General features: G+C 39.3%; 1 protein-coding gene across 2 annotated transcripts in view; it reads right to left on the bottom strand.

Moving 5' to 3' along the window:
* Positions 1–20,287, bottom strand: part of dennd4a (DENN/MADD domain containing 4A) — a 37,680-nt gene that overhangs the window by 3,691 nt on the left and 13,702 nt on the right. The window contains exons 9-26 of one of the 2 annotated variants that reach the window (XM_088340151.1): positions 19,861–20,005; positions 19,604–19,779; positions 19,287–19,387; positions 17,683–17,901; positions 16,980–17,125; positions 16,733–16,750; positions 14,383–14,516; positions 13,080–13,212; positions 12,800–13,006; positions 12,577–12,705; positions 12,363–12,507; positions 9,197–9,319; positions 8,885–8,989; positions 6,208–6,941; positions 4,403–4,613; positions 3,374–3,465; positions 2,819–3,292; positions 1,075–1,192 (exon numbers count right to left, since the gene is read on the bottom strand). In XM_088340151.1, the coding sequence (XP_088196277.1) occupies positions 1,075–1,192; positions 2,819–3,292; positions 3,374–3,465; positions 4,403–4,613; positions 6,208–6,941; positions 8,885–8,989; positions 9,197–9,319; positions 12,363–12,507; positions 12,577–12,705; positions 12,800–13,006; positions 13,080–13,212; positions 14,383–14,516; positions 16,733–16,750; positions 16,980–17,125; positions 17,683–17,901; positions 19,287–19,387; positions 19,604–19,779; positions 19,861–20,005 (3,410 nt within the window). The remainder of the gene's footprint in view (positions 1–1,074; positions 1,193–2,818; positions 3,293–3,373; positions 3,466–4,402; positions 4,614–6,207; positions 6,942–8,884; positions 8,990–9,196; positions 9,320–12,362; positions 12,508–12,576; positions 12,706–12,799; positions 13,007–13,079; positions 13,213–14,382; positions 14,517–16,732; positions 16,751–16,979; positions 17,126–17,682; positions 17,902–19,286; positions 19,388–19,603; positions 19,780–19,860; positions 20,006–20,287) is intronic. The other variant, XM_088340153.1, reaches the window with a different exon arrangement.

The following is a 20,287-nucleotide window of genomic DNA, read 5'->3' as shown; positions in this document are numbered from 1 at the left end:
ATTTTGAAACAAAGATTGAAACAAATTATTCTTTTCTGCAATCAGTAAACAAATTTGCCTCTAGGTGTTGCTTGTGCTCCACCATAAATCTTTTTTTTTCTCTGAAGGATGCTACAATTTCCTACACTGACAAAAAAAATTAATCGCGTTATTACTCTGAATCCCAAGAAAATGGGTTTAATGAACTAGGGTGATTGAAAAAGCACACACAATTTATTGACACAGAGAAGTAATGAGAGGAAAAAAAGGGTGAGGGGAAGGCGCCGGAGATTATGGGAGTTTTCGACCACTAAAAGTCTGAAAGTACTCGCACAAAAAGAAAATTTCCCGCTAGAATACTAGTCGATTTAGGGAGATTCCCCGGTACAAAAAAAAAATGCTAATTCCCAAGAACCAGCAAACATGGTGTTAAATCTGAAACCGTCCTCTTACTTGTTGTTTTGGCTGAAGTCAAGGCCGCAGTGCAGGCCTGCACAGCCGCTTGGCACGGCCATCATGCGAGACCAACCAGCCAGGCAGACAAAAGCTTAATCTATTTATATGGGACAGTGACACTCGACCAGATCATGCCTCTATGGGCGTGGTCTTAGATATCTGACACACTCAATATCGGGTGATGGTGTTTGAAATTGCTAAACTTGTTAGAAAGCCAGATGGTGTTTGAAATTGCTAAACTTGTTAGAAAGCCAAAGACATGAGAAATTTGCTTAATGTTCTGTACTTGAGAATGTCCATCCAATTGACATAATTACATACAGTGAGAACTTTATTTTATCAATACATTGCCTTAAATGTTGTAATTCCATTCAAATTGTTATCAGATTTCATTATGATACATGGTGAATTGATACGTTCGGGAATTGTCCATCCATTCCAAAGCGAGCCACCCGGAACAAAGTGGGTGGAAGTCATTTTTGTGCTGGGCTTATTTGCTCTACACATGTTAGGTAAAGGCTAATAAATTGACTTTCAGGTTACCTAAATGGAGAAAAGAAGTTTCACGTCTTTAGCCACCAATGGCACTGAACATGTAAATTCAACCATTTAATGAAAATTAATTTCTTACTAACTTACAATGTGTATTCCAGAGGATGTAACAAGGGTGGACTTTGTCTTGATGCAATTTGAGATTGTCCCACATGATCCTCACCAAGACCTGCTTGCTGTCCTCCGAGGAAATGCCAGAAAGTGTCTGCAGGGGTGATGAAAATAATTCAACTTATTGTCATTTTCAGATTCCAGATTGGTTAAAAACTGCTAAACTAAATCACATGGAAATATCTAAGCATTTCTTTGCAGCTTATATAACAAAGCAGCTACAAAAAAAGACTATGCTATCTTTTGGACGCAGGAAAAGACTAAGTTAAATTTCCGTATAAAAAAAAATATGACGCTAGTGTCTGTAGATGTTAGTTTCTGGTGCCTAAGAAGATGACACTAAATTTCGGTAAAACGAAGACAACACCAGTTGCTTTGTAAAAAGAGAACACCACTTTTTTTCAGCATAAATATCAAAGTGGTTTCTGCAATTGAATAGGGCACTAGATAGCTTTTTGCACTAGAAATGACAATGCTAGTTTTTGATAATAAAGAAACTAGATTATAGTATTAAAGAAGATAACCTAGTTAACATCGAAGCGCACAGGGAGCGCAGTTGAAATTGTTGCAGTTGCTGTGTTTTGCGGAAACGTGGCTCACGTTTAGCATTCCGGACGCTAACGTGTAGCCACCCGGAGCAATCCGGCTTCAACGCCGCTAAACAGAGACACGAAAGCCGGGGGGAATCGGAGAGGAGGCGGACTTGCTAACACGAGGTGGTGTATCCCTGGATTTTCACAAAGAAAAGTTTTCCATCTGCCGCAGGGATGTCGAATTTTTGGACTGGCGTGACGTCATCCACTTCGCTACAAGCACCCCTAGGGCATCATGTTCATCTGTTAATAAACAACGGGGTAGACTGCTGGAAGTGTGAATTTCCCTACGGGGATGAATAAAGTATCTATCTATCTATCTATCTATCTATCTATCTATCTATCTATCTATCTATCTATCTATCTATCTATCTATCTATCTATCTATCTATCTATCTATCTATCTATCTATCTATCTATCTATCTATCTATCTATCTATCTATCTATCTATCTATCTAGTTATGCTGCCGAAAAAGATTAACCTGTACTTGTTTTGAGCATTAGAGAAAAATAATTTTGTTTTTGGTGGAGAAGCCAAAGCTACTTTTTGGCATAGAAAAACTATACCAGTTTTTAAAGCACAAGAAGGTGACAAGGGTAGGTTTTGGCATAGAATCCGTTAATGCTAGTTTTCGGTTAAGGGAATGGTAGTTATTTAAAAAAGAATAAAAAAGGAAGAGTGGGTATCTCTGCAAAACATTGACATTTGTTTTTTTCAGAGTACAAGAAAATAAATTACACTAATTTCTAGCTTAACAAATGACACTAGTTCTTGTTGAAAACACTGCTGGTTTCTAATGAAAAAAAATGCTCGTTTTCAGCCTACAGGAGAAAACAGCAATAGAAGTGAAGTAAAACACATACAGACACACATCTGTAAAATTATTAATATTTGTCTTTTTGTATATGAGGTTCCAGAGAGTACTGCAACACCAGACCACCCATTGAAAAAACATAACCGTTTCAGTCTGACACATACTGTTATAGATGAGACAGTAAATAATGTTTAGCAGGCATGGGAAGGGAGGATCTGGTTAATTAATCTTAAAGTATGTTTTCCTTCTAAATATTTGCATTTGCATCAAAAAACACCACATATTATTCTAATAAATCAAGTTTCACAGACCTGGTCGCCATGGCGACAATGTTGGTTGGCCAGGATAAGAGCTGGCAGATGACTCGGCAACTCCAGCCTTCTAAAGAACCAAACCAGGTTCCAGAAGACGATAGGGTGCTGGTCCACAACGCCCGGCGAATATATGGCCTGTTCACCTTCGTTCACAAGGAGGCTTTCCAGTTCTTTCCATAGAACCAGAGGGCTCAAATACGGAACTGTCGCCGCCTCTGAAGACCCGGCGTCCTTCGCAGCTGTGTAGTCTGTCTCTGAGGATTTTGGCTTCGGGTCTAGCGATCCAGATGTGTTGTCCCCGGGAGGTTTCAGATCTTTGACATCTACGTTGAGGAAAGGCAGGAAGGCTGAGCCGCAGAAGGGACACGTGCTGTTGAGGTTGGAGTCGTTGGCTGTCCAGCCGGCCATGATCTCCTCGTCGTACACCAGAGAGTCACACGTCTTGCAAAGCGAGCAGCTGGACATCATAACCTGTGACCCAAAAATGTCAGCAATGGGGTGGAATGTACCTGGCGACATGTGATATTTAGATTTGTATAGCTATCAGCGCACCTCCACTGTGTAAGCAGGAGAAGGCCTGAAGCGGTTTATTTCAGGCGAGGTATCGGGAGTGTGAAAACTTCGAGGGGGAACTGTCAGTCCTCCTAGAAATAAGAGCAGAAGAATTCAAAAGTCAGCTGCTTAACATTGACCGCAAAGATTACTCTACGTTGTTGACAAAAATCGATCGTAGAAATAGTCAATTCTATTGTCAACCATTGTCGCTAGACACGTTTTTCCAGCAGAGTGAAGCATCTTAAGTTTATATCCTCTGCTGAGTTGTGAATGCGCTATAGCGTCTGCAAGCATTTCAGCCTGAATACAGCAATCAAAAAGAAGACTTGACCACAAGTTTGCAAAGCAGACCGTATCATGTACGTAACCCAGTGATCCCCAAACATTAAAAACAACAGTCCGACAGTTGAACAGAGCAGAGTCTGACTCGCCTCTGTAAGATTCAAGTAACATTCTTGCTAAGACTGTTTTAATGACATGCATTGTAGATTTGCAACACGTATATTTTAATATAAAAGAGAGCTTGTGCATTATGCCGGACTTTGTAACTTATTTGAAATTAAATGCATGCAGTCCAAAGAACAGACATCATACTTTTGTTACAGACTTTGCAGTTGACCATAGATAGTATGTACCTCACAAAATGCACATAACTTTTTTTTTTTTTACTCTTTTACTGCTACTAGCCTGTTCTTGGTTTATAAAATGGGATATACATTGTTTACTTGGTTTTAATTTATTATTTATTTAACTGTCCTTAAATCATGAACAGAGGTTAGTTTATTCATGGCTTTATGTCTCCAATCACGAGCACTGTGTCTTATTGGTTTTTCAATAAAAGATGTATTTTTCATTGTACTAATTATCATTTGCCAAATCATTAAATGATCTTCACGCCAAATTTAAGACAGGAAAACAAAATTATCCAATCATCCGAGTAATCGTTTCAATAGTCGGTGACTAGTCTACTATTAAAATAGTGGTGTGTTGCAGCCCTACTCAGTTATCCAAAGTAGTGAAACTAACCAGAGAAGGAGTTGTGTCGGAAAACCCTGTCTGGGGAGGCGGGGCTGTTGATTTGGGGGTGGCCCACCACGGGGCTCCGCCTGAGTCGTGCCGTGCCAGCGTGCAGAGGGGACACAAAACTGTCGACATCGAGGCAGGATTCGTGATCCGCGAGCGAGGAGCAATCGGTGTCCGCCAAGGGGAGTGAGGATACGCTAATGCGATCGCAGTCCTACAAGACAAATAAAATCGTTCAAGATAAAAAAAAGGATCTGTGGCGCCCCACTTGGACACAACTGCTTTCAAAATACTAAAAAATGGACTCTGAACCTGGACAATGTTGAAATACTTGAAGCTGCCAGGTAGCCTAGCAATAAATGTTTGGAAAATACTGAAGATGGATGCTGAAGCTTGTGAAAAATGCTAGGGAGATGAAATGGGTGGAATTTGGCTAATGAGCAATAGGGTGACTTTGGTGACTATTTTGCCCATCCAGAATCTGTAATATCTCTGTATTCATAGTGCATGCACTACACTCATAGTACATTGTTTGTTACTTTTTATTACCAGTACTTTCAGACTTGAACATTTAGTATACGAGTTGTATTTGCAACAAAAGCCTTGTTCCCGATACAAAGAAAAATGCTGGTCAGGAGCAGTCCCAGAGGTGACCACTAGAGACCGCTCGTGACTGCTTATGGCCAGTATTAGCTTGTCTAGTTTGCGCATATAAACTACCAAAAGCAAAACTATTTTAAAAATAATGCTGTAATTTTGTGCGTGTATGTTTATTAAAGTTGCAGTAACTTTAATTTTAAGTGTACATGAAGTGCTTACATATCATCAACGATCTCTCGATCTCATACCTGTCAACCTCTGCCAATTGCTCCCTTTATCAACACTAACAAATCCTCCTTATTAAGCGATAATAAACCTTACAAACACAACGTGGAACCTGTTTACTCACAGGAAGAAAACTATGCAGAATACCACCACAATAATAAAAATCTACGATGACGTTGTCATCTGCTACCAGTGACCAAGACAATTTGGATTAAAGCAAAAATGGGCAAGACAAGATCGGTGTTTTGAAAAAAAAAAAAAAAAAAAAAAACATTTTCAAAATAAACTCACATTTTGATTTCCTTAATATCATCCTATTCATCTCATTACTGTATTTTTTATGTTAACCATATTTTTAAGTAGAAGTCGCGTTTTTTTTAATTGTTTGGCCAGGGGTGCGACTTATACTCCAGTGCAACTTATATGTCAAATTATTAACACATCATTACATCGTTGAGTTTTAAATTTGTATCACGGATATATTATTTCACATGTTCTTTACACACTAAGCTGCAAGATTTTTGTATTTTCGTTTTGAAAATGTTTAAAAACTTAAATGTGCTGTACGGAATTTGGAACTCTTTCCCTTGCTGACACCATCTTCTGGCTTCTGTCAAGCTTCTTATGATGCACATACAAATGTATTTCTGGGACGTGTTCGAATAAACTGTTAGTTTTTCATTTTTGGGGGGATTTAGCTTGACGTTTTGACTGTATTTGGAACAGGCCTTTTCTTACTTTTACCGTTTTTATGCTACACTAACAAAAACTGCGATGACGAGCATTAAGTCACTCTCCAAGACCCCCAGCCCTCTTCCCCCTTTCCTCATAACTAATGTGTTACACGTACTCGACAGATTTGCTAAAAGTAAGATGAAAGTAGTAAGGCATGGAGGAAAACATTTTTATAAAGGGTCTTTGAACTCAGTTGGGCATTGTTAAAAAGGATCCGTAGGGGAAACCTTTGTTCGCCCAATGCTGACCTGTGTTAATGAAGTCTGTGAGGACAAGCGCGAGTAGAGGCGACTGGCCTTCTCGGCGACGCCCTTGCCGGCCATGAGGACGCTGCTCTTGAAGCTGTCCAGGCTGGGTGCGAAGAGGGAATCCATGGAGAAGGAGGCATTGGACGGGGTGGGCGAGGAGGGCAGCACCAAGGAAGACGGCCGCTCCCGGACTTTGTTACAAACGCCTGAAGGAAGTGACGGCGACGTCCTGAGCCGCTCTCGGGATTTGACGGGTATCGGGAGGTGGGTGTTGGAGCGCAACAGTGCATGGGGTCGAGTGGACCGTGAAGAGGGACTCGGTTGCTTCTGCAGGTCTATGTCAGGTCTGCAGCTCCTCAGCGGGCTGTTGGCGTTCATGTACGTTTCAATTTCCTCAGCCAGCTCGCGGCGAGCACTGGGTGTGACGACATCAGTCTGGCTATGTTCTTGTGCCGTGGCCACGATCGAGAGGGGATCAAAACCAGACTCGATGTTGGATCGACTCGATGTCCTGCAACTGGTTCTAGTAGGGTTCTTTTTGCCATCGGGTTCTGCTGTCTCTTCCACCCCGCTCAATTTCTCAGAAGCTAAGTGATGGGGTTCGAGTTGAAGGGCAGTGAGCTTTGGTGTGCCTGATGCGGTTAAGTCCAGAGATGTCGGTCTCTCCACTTGTGTCGGAGGTCCACACGGCATATCAGTAAATGATGGACTGGAAACCAGACTGCCAGCATTGCCTGCAACACAAAGATGTCCTATTATGAGGTGTAACAATTGAGAGGAATATATAACCCAAGAGGTAAGATCTTAAGCCCGAGCCCAGCTTGAACTTTTGGCTTGTCTGTTGCTGCCTTTTTTTTTTTTTTTTAATTATCCACCCACAATTGTTCTATGTTTCTCTTGCTCTGTGGATGATTCGCTCAAATAATTCCTTCCCCCTTTCGGGCAAATACAATATGGAAATTCAAGTTTGAGCTTGATCGCTTAAACTCAAGTTAATTTGTCAGGCTCAGGCTGGTTTGAGCTTTAATACCAACGAGCGAGATTTTTTTAGGCCAGATCTCATCTCTAAATGAGGTTAATTTGGGGAGATGGTTGGGGGAATTGATTAAAGGTTAAACATGTAAGTAAAGGAAAAGCAGGTAAGTTTTGAATATATTATTGTGAAAAGTTATGACAGTCAAAAAGATGGGACCAAGATAAGCTCTCGCTTTTTACCGTCAGCCCCTTTTTTCTTCCTAATTTTTGAATGAAGAAAAAGAAAAATTACAAATTGTCAATAAATCCAAAGTTTATCTTTTTAACTATGTGTTGCTGGCTCTCAGTTTTGCCTATTTTAATTCAATTTTTTTATATAATTTTGTGAATTATTTGGAGAATATCAAAATATTTTGCTCATTTTAAACAGTATGTGACAGGGGTGAGTACACCCCTCACATTTCTGCAGAGATTTCAGCATAATGTTTGATTGAACAACACTGAACATCGCTTTGACACAATGAAAGGTAGTCCGTGTAAAAGTTTATATGGTCGTGTACATTTATTTTTCCGCTCCAAAATCTCAAAATATAGCTATTAGTAGCTAAACCCCTGGTAAAAATAGTGAGTACACCATTAAGTAAAAGTTCTTGAAGTTCGATAAGTTGTGTGGCCACGATTTTGCAGGACCACCTTAATCCTCCTGGCCATGTATTTCACCAGAGCCTCACTAATTGACACTGGAATGCCCTTCCACTCCTCCGTGACAACATGACTGAGCTGGGGGATATTCAAGATTTTGTGCTTCGCCACCTTCCTCTATTAGATTTAGATCTGGAGACATGCTTGGCCGGTCCATCCCCTTTACCCTTACTTAGCCCCTGTAGAAAAGCCTTGGTTACCGTAGAAGTGTATTTGGGGTCATTGTAAGGCTGAAACATTGCCCATCGACCCAGTTTCTGGAGGGAGGAGAGCATTCCCTGCTCCAGTATTTCACAGTACATGCATGAGTTTGTGTTTCCCTGAATGAAATGCAACTCACCAATTCCATTTGCACTCATGCAGCCCCAAACCATGACATTCCCAACACCATGCTTGACTTTAGGCACATTTTATTCCATTACATCAATAACAATATTAGTCAATGATATAATATCTTATCTTCTTATTTTACTCAAAATATCTATGTACAGAAACGCATATTGTATCTAAAATGAGCTAAATTTTTTTTTGGAAGTAAAAATAATTTGTTGATAATCAAAATCATATTTCACTTGGTACAAAAAGGCAACTAGGCGGTCAAACAATTAGATTAATTAAAATGAGCAAAATACTCTGCCAACAGATTTGTCTTTCTAGTAATTTTCTAGTATATTTTTTTAAATGTATTAATCAGTATCATATTAAAATATGCAAATAAGTAAAGTGGATTTTATACGATAGTAACTATGAAAGCATGAATTTACGTAAGACAAACCACTCATCACTGAAATAGATTTGACCCATCACATCGTGCTAGTGATGCAAGGGAAATCCAATTACCAAAAAAATGATTTGGTTATGTAACACTCACAAAACACTCATCACTAACACATTATTCAATGTGGATGAATATACAGTACACCCACCCTGGAATGGGTTTTACATACAGGAATGTTGTTATTTGTTTGAGCTGTTTGGGTGTAGTTATCCTAAAACTCACTGTGCTGCCTTGTTGCTTTGTCCTCCCCCAAAGGAACATTTTCAGCTTCTCTGCAGCACATCTCCTCCTTAGATAAGGAATCATAGCCTTGGTCTGACTGGCCACCTGAAAAGGAGTTTACAAAAGGATTTGTGAGCTATTCTCCCTTTGACTCTTTTCATCTGCATAAGTTTCCCCTGAGTAGGTTGAAAGGGAACTTAAATGCAGCGGAGGAGTAGAGACGGAGACAATCGACATTTCGTTCTGTATACACGTGTACTAGAATGACAATAAAGTAGATCTGAATCTGAATCTGAAATTGGGTTTGCCTACCTGTGCTAAATCCATCGTCACTGGAGTCCATTTTATTGAAATCGGCATCAATGGAGGTACGCTCGGCTGAGTCATTTGCGCTGTCCAAACTGCCGTGGCTGACCGTGTCTAGATCGCTACCGTCTGGGGGCAGATAACACACACGAAGAGTCGTTCAACTTTTAAGTATACGAATATTTACAGAATTACCGTATTTGTTCGTGTATAACACGCACTTGTATATAATGTGCACCCTTAACTTTTTATTAAAAATGTGTATATTAATATACATTATAAATATACATGACACACGTAAAGGCAGTCGGTTTTATCTCATCATCACACGCTTTTAGACACGGTACCAGAGATGAATGTTAATTTTATTGTGTATTTCAGTTGTTATAATGAAAAATTCTATTCTATTCCTCTATTTTATTCTAAGAATTGTAAGTGAAAAACGTTGATGAATGTGGCCATGATGAAATCATTTATTGACAACGTAAACTATGAACACAACACCAATATAAAATGTACATAGTATTTATCTAATGTCCTTCAATTTCCGATTCATCGCCAAAAACAACCAATAGTTGTTTCCCTCGTCGTTTTTATGCCTTTATTCATATCTTTCAGGATGACTTTTTGTTTTCTCCATTCCCTAACATTCGTCTCTGAAAAAAATAGTATGATAGTGGAATAAAATGTACTGTAATGCCTTTTCGAATGTCATCAATATGGCAACCTTTTCTGTACCACTGACCAGTTTCATGTCTGACTGTATTATCGTGGCCCAGCTTAATAACAACATTGGTATTAGTGACCATAAGAGTAATAATCCCAAATCCACTAGACCACTAGGGAACTTAGATGACACACAAAAAATCATTAGAATTTATCTCATCATCGTACTATTTTTTTTACTCACGGTGAGTGAAAACAGTGTGACGTTGAGATAAAATCACGTCAAAGGTGGTCCAGTGGTTTGGATTCAGAGCTCTCACCGCTGCGACCTAGGTTGAATTAAATGGTTTGCTATTATGGTCAGCGATATTTTCCTCCAAACTTTGAGTCCTTTTTTAGGAAAAAAAATCCATAAGGAAAACAAGCAAATTCAATTACTACTCTTCGTGTTAACGTGCCTCTCTGACATATTTTATTCTGTTGGACACTTGTTTTGCTAATAATGTTACAAACCATCCTATTCATGTTAATCGCAGATAAAAACAATACAACCTTGACGTTTTTATTGAACAAGACCACAAATGACCACCTATAAATAACAAGTCTTGACATGAATCACCCCTGGACAAACAATTCAACATTATCGGTGTCGCGGCAAGGGAGGTTATTGTTGTTCTGCTAAGGATTTACCACTTTGCACTACAATGAACCATGGAATGATTTATGGTGTGCAGATTGTTGTTATTGGGTCTTTTACAATGTGTGATAAAAAAAAATCGTCTTATTAGGCTGTAAAGAGAACTACAGTCGGAATTGTTAGAAACAACGTGTGATGGACTAAGAAAGTTAGTTTGGGATCAGAAGTGTGCATTCATTTCTGCCAACGTGATCAATGAGATATTTTTTCATTAGACACTAAACACATCAGTGGATGATTTATCAAAGCTGCCTGCCTGCAACAGTGTGATATTGGTGGTAATGAGGAACGCCGAACTGTTGTGCAGATAAATTCCAAAGTCATTTTTCATTTTGAAGGCTTTGCGCCTGAGTGGGACATTTCACAAAGTTTTCTTGAACTCTTTAAATGCAATAGTGGTGTGCATTTTGTCTCCTTCTAAAATGATGACCCATGACAAAGAAGAGGAGGATCAATTAAGTTGAACAAAGTGTAAATCTGGAGTGTTTAACAGATGCCCCGCTGGCTGTTTCAGGCCCGCCAACAGACATACCCAAAAGACAATACTGAGAGAAGCACAAGAGAATAATGAAATAAAATGATCTGCATTTATATAGCGCTTTTCAAGTCAATGACTTCTCAAAGCGCTTTACAATGTGCTCAACATTTTCCAATAGCGGCCTTGCAGCCATGCAAGGCACTAACCTGCTTATTGGGGGTATTAGGGGTTCAGTGTCTTAACCAAGGACACTTCGACATGTAACACGGACGAGTCGGGATTCGAACTGAAAAAACGAGCGCTCTACCTCCTGAGCTACTGCCGCCCCATTTCGCCAAACAATGACCTGCACTTTCAAATATGTCCACTGAATGTCACCAAAGCCAAGCGCCGCTGCCAACACAAACAACCCACTGTAGCTGTATTTGCTGACTGTTATTTAGTAACCAGAGAACATTTGAAAAAACACCCATCCTTATATTTGTTATTTTACTTGAAATAGAAGTCACGGACATGCTGTTTAAGACAACACAATTGCTCTCACCTATGGTGAGTGGATGTCTCTCTTAACCGCAAGCTATGTTTTTTACCCTAAGTGAATGTAAGTTATCTGTGAGTCCCTGGATTAAAAACACAATATTAAAATGTAGCATCTGGGTGTTTTTGCAAAAGTTTATAGAGGCTTTAGGTCCTTTCTGTAAAATAAACGAAATCTAACTGCAAAGTTGGAAATTTAGGTTAACCTTTTGATTCAAAAGTAAATAAAAGCCAGAAATAGACTTTTAATCAATCATTTAAATCCTTAATATAGTTTGTATGCTATTTTTGTCACTTTACACTTTGCATTAGTTTCCCTGAACTATATGAAGTGTAGTGGAAATTAATTCAATTGTTTTTCATTTTTACATATAAATGCACATTTGTTAAAAAATAAATAAAAGATAAAATATTAGTAAAGGAAAAAAATATTGAGGAAAAATAAACCCTAATATTCATGATATAATCAAATCTTACACCCTGGAATAAAAATGGTAATTTACTTGCTAGCCTCTTAAAGATACCGAGCCCTTGTGCGGCCCCTGTGAAAGTGTTTTTTTACCTTGTGGGTCCCTAAGCTAAAAGCTTGATACCCCTGGTGTAAATTAATGGTGTTGATCGGTGATCAAAATCTTTGATTTAGTAACAGCACAAATATGATGAGACTAGTTAAGGTCTCCACCCTAGTTGAAGTTCTGGGAGCTGAATTCGAGAAATACATGGATGCCTTCAAGCCTTTCCTCATAGTCTGCCTCAAGAATTATAATGAGTAAATATCCAAAGCCAAACCCTACCTGACAATTGAGTTTCTCTGTGTGGTGGTGTGTTTTTCTTCCCAGCTTGCTTGAACTGGCCGACGCCCATTACCACATTTCTCAGCTTCCCCCACAAAAAGAAGCCACCTCTAGTAGTGGACGGCCACGTACTCTCCAACACAGCCTGCAGGAAAGTCATTATTAACACCATCAGCCTAAAAAAGCCTTGCAAGGCAAGGTTAAGAAGACATACTTTGTTGTAGTAACCGTAGGTAATAGCATTGGGTTGAATTCCAGCCTTTTTCATCTCGAACAGCACCTTCACTGCCAGAACTGGCTGGCTGTATTGACCACATAATTGCAGCAATACACGGTAACACACCTTGGACGAACAAAAACAAATAAAAATGGCTTTTAATAGAACAATAACCCTTAACTCGATGCCATATTTAGAGAAGGTAGTGGGTCTTTGTTACCTCATCAGGAGCCTGAAGCTTCTTGTCCTGCATTCTCCTAAGCACGTCGTATGCTGTGCGCAGTGCCCGCACTTTGGAGGGACACGAATCGACAAAACTGGGTAGGCAGATGAACCAGAGGCCGTAGCAATGTCGCAGAAGACACTTGGACCACATCTGAGGCATTGATGAATAGGTTCGGGCCATCTTTTGAGCAGATTTGATTTCCTATGAAAAAACAATAGATATTAACTGGTTTAAAATTATTTCACGTTAACACGTGCGGGCAAACGCAACTAACCTGTTTGGAGCGTCTGAAGATGGCCGTTGGGCTGGCAGGACTGCAGTGGCGGGAAGTTGGACCTACAGGTGAGTTGTTTGCTCCCTGAAGAGGTTGTAGAAGTTCTGAGTTCATAACTGGAAACCTAGAGTAGCTATAAAAATTTGGAAAATGGTGTTAAAGACGTAAAGCACACCTACAAATTGCAATTTTGTATTAAGGTCTAAGTGAATAAGGTTGGGGTAACCAATGTTGTTAGATGATAAGACAAAGACATTGATTCAACACTCAATAACACAATCCCTTAACAGTAACAATCAAACAAACAATAACCAGAAAGAATAGATGGAAGCAATAAAAAATAAACCCTTCAAATGAAAGTTTGTAAAAATACTCCACTAGAGGTCACAGTATCTTAGAATGGAGCTATCAAGTGTGCGTTTAAATAAAACGCACGGCGGAAACTCAAAGGATACCCCTTTTGCAAAAGTCTAAAACCTAATTTCATATATTAACTCAAAAATTAACAGAGATAATTACACTAAATACACAATGAGCAGCTGAAAAGAGCTGATGTTGGTGGCTTTATTTAGCAGCTAGCAGGAGAAGCTACTAAAAAGACCAGAAAAAGATTGAGAGTAAACCAGAATTTTTCAAGCAGCAATGTTCACTTACATGACCAGCTGTTGAAGGCTAGTGACGCTGACTGACAAAAAAAGCCTCACTTACAAGGAACAACTAACAATATCAATAGTAGCTGCAGTTGAGCAATATCCAGCAGACAAGTGGCTTGAGATGGAAACAATGGAAACAAAAGTCCAAGATGACAAGCACCAGAAGACTTCAGGCTTCAGTCGCATGCTTAGTTCAGCTGTGACATTTGCCGTCAAAAACATCACAAGCTATGCAAGATTTGCATTGGGAGTTGTCCGTCCGTAGAAGGAATATGGTTATCAAACACATCATATCCTTCAAAGGGCGTCCGGTGTTATGTAATTTGATTACACATTTCTTAACTCACTAGTTTTTTTAATTAAATCATGTTTATGTTTATGAGACTAGACAGGGCTTAGCTTTGATTTGATTAAATGAATCGAGTACTTTTACACCTATAGGGGGCTACTGTATAACAAACGCTGGGTGCTCTAACACAGTTGACAATAGTCAAGTCAATGTTTATTTGTGACGCCCTTAATCACAAAGCAATACACAGACATCGTCAACATGGAATATACGTCATTCATAAGCTATAGAATATAAGTATTGATGATTATTTTTAAGTTAAGTCATGAGGAAAATGAAGAAACCATATGCCTAACAATACCTGTAGCAGAGAGGATGCTCTTCTCCCTCTGGCAGAAGAGGCAGCTCTGGCGGGTTGATGTAAACTGTGTGCTCACTGCGATGGGATTCGTCCAGTTCGATTAGTCTGGCATCCTCCGGCTTTTCACTATCAATCTAAGGAGCAACAGAAAGACGGAAACAAAACATGACCAACCATGTAGAATCATCCTGGTTTACAGGACTCTGGTTTTCTCTTGATATAAATGGGATGGACAGCTGAGATTTGTGTAAAATGTTTTAATTTCATTTCATTGGATTTTATTAAAAGATGACTATTAGAATAGCTCCTGTGCGGTACTGCACTCAAGGCTTTTTTCCACTTGTCGAGTGGATGATTCAAAGCAGCAACTTTCGACTGCCTCAGCCTTGTTTCGATTCCGCTCCTTTATTTCTTCCGCTCGATGCCCTTCCTCTTACAAATGAGAGGTATTTCTCAACTTCCCTCGTCGTCCGGCTGATGAATGAATCAATGATTCCATTTCTCAATACTAACCGCAGTGACCATTAATACAGCGGCACGACACACGTGTGACATCCTGATTGCAAAAGTTTGCAAGCGGAAGACATAATGCTGTTTTTTTGAAATTTCAATTCATGTTAGGGCAAAGATTGGCTGTGTTTTGCACCCAGGATCGAATGTATGAGACAATTAACTAATTAGGTGGAACCCCCGGTGCAGCTTTTTATTTTTCGTTGGCTTTCAGGACTTTGTCACTTCTTTGTGATTGTGACTATATTTTGGCAAACTATTTTATTGTGACAAACATTTGTTTTTGTTCAGGTTTAAAAAACAAACAAACTGCAGAGTAGATTTAAGCCCTAACCAGACACAAGCCCGAACAGAATATTTAGTCGGGTCGGGTCTAAAATAACAAACCTTACTTTGAATTAGGGCCGGGCTTCTCTCTCGCTGAATTTTTTACTTTTTTAATCATCCGCTTGGTGCTAGGCACGTGGGCTGGGGCAGCCTTGCACGAAAGACGGACAGAAACCATTACGCGAGCGGATCCTCCACAAAGAAAAATAATTAAGAACAATGGCGGGTGGATAATAAACAGAAAGGTCAGCAAGAGAGGAGCCCTTCTCCTCCTCACAAATGAAAAAAAAGTCCTCACAAATAAAATATCGAAATTCCTGTTTGCATCGGGCTCGGTCTTGGTTAATTCAAGTTAATTACGCTTATTTATATTTTACAAATTTGATTATTTACAGTTTCTTGCCTGATGATGAGATGTGATTTATGATACTCATAATGTATTGTTATAAAATATGATTGGATGACATGAATAATGTGAAAGTGTTCCGTTTGTAAGTGGACAGGACCTGCCCTTTTTTCCCTTCCCTGCTCCCCTTCAATTGTTAATAAAAGCTGTTGATTTTCAACTTCTGTAACCTTGACCTTTATTGCAGAGGGAACTTAAAACATTTGCGTTGCTTGGCCTGTTATTTTTTTTATCTCTATCCAGCACGGTCTGTAAATTTGGCTGCAAATTGACATATAACTTAAGTAGTCTTTTTTATCAGCAAGTACCCTAAATTTGGCCACAGAGGCAATGAATTAGTTACGATGTCGAGCCCTTAATTTTTTTGTCCATCATGAAGTAGATTACTCTGAAATTCGCGTCTTTTTTACCGACAGATACAGTACTGCAAATACTGCATCATTTGCTAAAAAAAACAAATAGGTTGCAGAGTCCATCTCTGAATCTGTTGTTCATGAATAAGCAAATCACTAAGAAATTCTTGCATTTACTACTACAAGTACTGTAAATTCAGCAGGATATGTGTGTAAATTGTTTGCAATGTCCATCCTTAAGTTTGTTGTCTATGTTTAAGCTTTTCAGATAAAAAATCTTGCTTTTTTTCCTGCACGTAATGTACATTTGGCTGAATATGCAGGGAAATTGGTCACAATGTCATGCCCAAAAATTGTTGTTCATAATTAGGCAACTCATTTAAATGTTCATGCTTATTGAAAACCTATGCCATACCATAGCACAAACCATTTCCTATTATTGAAGCAGTGAACTCAATATTATACCTTTATCTGCATCATCATTCTTCATAACTGAATCATTAAGAACTCTAATAACAATCATAAATCTTTCTTGTTGTCTCAACTGCTTTTACTCTACAGGTTGCTATGTCAACAATGCAAGGGCTAAAAAATAAGAAGCCAATGAAAGGACCTTCTTGCACTCTGAATGTACAATCACAAAAATATGCATTATTGTAAGGGGAGAAAGAGGAGACAACATGAAGTCCTTGGTGCGGTGCAGAATTAAACCAATGATATGTTTTGACAACAATTAAAGTTAATGCCTGTTTACCTTGGCAACAGTGGAGAGCTAGGGTCGGTGTTGACAATGACAAATCAGAAAAAGGAGAGAAAGAGAAAGATGTTACGCAACAAGTACAGATTTGGAAATGACAACATCAAGAAAAAGAAGGAATCAGCAAATGGTTGTGTGCCAAATGTTTAGATAATAGAGCACCATTACCTACTCCTCATGAAAAGTAGCCATTTTTCCTAAGATGTAAAAGATAAAGAGCAAAAAAAATGGTTGGAATCGTCACCTTATCAGTGCACTCGTCGAAGAAAGCCAGACTTGCGTCTTTGTCACTGACAAAGGAGCATTCCTCAATGAAGCGGCTGAACATTTGGGTCTTAGTCATGATTGAGTAGAACCTCTGATGGGAGCGGTCTCTGCTTTTCAAGAAGCCTGTGAAAATATGTATTATATTATGAAATGTAATCAAGTGGACCCTCGTTCATCAAATTGCTTTGTTAATACGTGTCTTATCAAAACCGCTGCTAAAGACATGTTCTGCGCTACTTTGATTGCACCATTAATCTCAGACACAATTCATTAAGAATTTGTTTCATTCCTCCAACATTTAGTACTTTAACTCAGTGTTTTTCAACCAGTGTGCCAGGACACACCAGTGTTAGGTGAGACCTTGTCTAGTGTGCTCTAGAATTTTGCCCAATATTTTTTTTCTCTGCAAAACAGCTTGCCATTGTTCAGCATTTCTGCTTTTACCATTGATCAATAATGTCTATCCATACCAGTAGGTGGCAGCAGATTACATTTTTTTTCCTTTTTATATAAAAAAATGCGCCATGGCTCAAAAAAGGTTGAGGCAAACTCTCAGCCAGCCCGCTCAAAGAAAAATGCAAATTTACAACATAAGTAGCCAATAACAATAAATGAGTTCACTGAAGTATAAGAAAAACCAAAATGTACATTTGATGAGCGAAAACAAATAAGAGGCTAACCTTGAATGTCAAAAAGGGAGCTGACATCAGTGGTCTTCTCGGAGGGGGCTTGCGTTATGGGTTGCAAGTACGAGCGGTAACCTCTGAGGATGGCTGCCATGAAGCGCAGGAAGGCTTCCTGGATCTCCAACTCCAAGGTTTGGAGAGACTTCCCGCCATTGAGCTCACCGTCAGCCGCTGCATACTCCATCTGTACGTCTTCATGGCTTAAGTAACCACCTGAGTGTGCATAACAGTATATTTTGAAATGCATTTTTGATACCACCATTTATGTGTTTTGCCAGTTTGAATTCATGGCTCTGTTAAAAGTATTTTGAGGATCCAAACATTGAAAATCGTATTTCAGAACGGGTAAAGACAATTTTCAGAGATGAAAAATGTTCTCCTAGTAGTATTTTTAAAGTGACAGTGTGTATTATTTGACCACTACATGTCGTTGTTCCTCGTAGTGCAATCAAAAACAAGTGCTAAAAAGCACAAGGAAGATACAAACTAGGGCAACTCAAAGTGACCAAACCGCACGATTATGATTCTCATTTTTCTGGCTAGCCTTTACGAGGTCTTTGGGTACTGACAGCACCAACATGACGATTATGTCAGCTCCCTTTAGGTGATGCTTAGCCAAAATTCATATATAAAAAAGATAGCGATGTAAAATGTACATTTTAATCTGCAGATTCTTAAACTGTAATGGATGTATTTTGGCACTGCCTCTTGGTCAAAAATAATTGGAGTGAAATCTGTACTTTTTTAGTCTGTAAATTTGACAAGGGTTTTAAAATTTGAAATATTTTGGAAGCATATCATGCTTAGATCACACTGAAACATGTATTAATCAACTCCAATAATTTTATTATCAATCTTATCATTATACCCAAATCCTACATTCACGAGTGCAAATTCAATGGTAAAACATCTTTCATCGCCTTTAAAATGTGAAGAAAAACAGTACATGTTGTCCATTAAGCTGTCCACGAACCACATAGCCATTAAAACTAATAATATTTGCAGATATTTGGGTACTTTTGTAATGCAATCAACTTTGGGCCAGGATCCAGCTTAAACCCCCCCCCCCCCCCCCTTTCTTTCTTCTTTTAATCGCCCCCACCCCGCTGGACTCTATAGAACTCAACTTATCCTTCTTCGCCCACATGGAAAACTTATCATTGACAGATTACCAGTTTGCAATAGTTTGATGTTATCCTTAATTTGTGAAACAAAGGACATTCATGGGTTTCCTTGGAGCCCCTAAAAAAACAAACATTGTCAATACTAAAATAAGCAATTTAGAGTAAAGCACTCAACTGTAAGCTTTTTTGTGAAGTGGCACTAATAGAAGTTCCCCTTTTCACAGCCATTTTATCGGAAATTGCAACAGAGCCATGTGTTATGGGGAAAGTTAAGTAAAACAAAAGTACTTGTGGGAATTCCTGAACATGGTTAATTAGATGGTATTACAAGAGTGGAATCCTCAAAGGTGGTTCTCAAATTACCCTCATTTTGGATCACCATTTTGAGTATCGGGTGACTTACTGTTAAATTCCCCATCAAAGCTGACTCAGCAACTAAATTATTCATGAAATAGGATATTGGCCTTGACTCACCCTCTGTGAGCTGCTGGTGGAGTTTATTCAGGGAATTCAAAAGATGCTTGCAGGCTCTGCTGGGCAAAATCTTCCACGTTAAAGCCTTTTTGTCCTCTTTCCTGCAAGCACACAGCATGGTTCAGTTACACAGGGAGGACACATTGCCAAAAGGACTAAAGAGGGAGGCAGGCAGTCTCAAATCAAGAGCGTCAATTTAATCTCCCGATCAGACAACCTTTAAAAATGAGCGCTGCATAAAAATGATTTAGTAGCGCCTCTTAGTGATAAACTTGACTAAAGAAAACTATTTAAATATCATCTTTGCAGTCACTCACTGAGAAATGGTGTTGGTGTCCAGATCCACACAGCTGATGTCAGCCGGGGGCACGTACAAGTCAAAGTATCGGGAATCCACACCCACTATGAAAGGACATGGGGCGCTGAGTACACCCGCCAGGGCCAGCGGGCACAGAGGAATGTATGGGCATGGCCAATGAAAGGGGAATATCATCTGAAATGTTGTTTTTGTGTTAAATGTGAGATTACTATAGTTTTGGTAGTTTTTATGTGCACAGGAAAAGAAAGCACTTACAGAAACAAGGGCCTCTGTGACACTGGTGAGTACGGCAGGTCGTAGGGAGTGAACCAGGATCTTGTGCTCTGTGACAGCCAATACTAGCAGTGTGGCAGCATTCTTCGGCCCCAGGTTCAGTAGTAATGTGGAGAGGCTTCCGCCACTTTAGGGGGAAAACAGTTTTAAAATATTGATAGCATATCTACGGCTAATGAAAGACACTGTCTTTAAAGTTCTAGAAGTTGAATTTAGCGTGGCCACTAGCAGCCGGCGTTACTGACTTAGATAATATCATTAGCATGTAGCATCACTGAAAATGTCTCAAAAATAAGCAGCGAGTCAATACAGGCACTAGCATTAGCAGATGGCATCACCCATTAAGAAGTTAGCATTACCGCGAATGGAATAGAATTTATTGTCAATGTATGTTGCAAATTCCCATCTA

Source organism: Urocampus carinirostris, chromosome 7 (assembly GCF_059441175.1).
Source record: "Urocampus carinirostris isolate Australia breed hairy pipefish chromosome 7, RoL_Ucar_1.0, whole genome shotgun sequence".
NCBI lineage: Eukaryota > Metazoa > Chordata > Actinopteri > Syngnathiformes > Syngnathidae > Urocampus > Urocampus carinirostris.
Note: the sequence above shows the minus strand (reverse complement) of the source record. Positions and strands in the feature narration are given on the sequence as shown.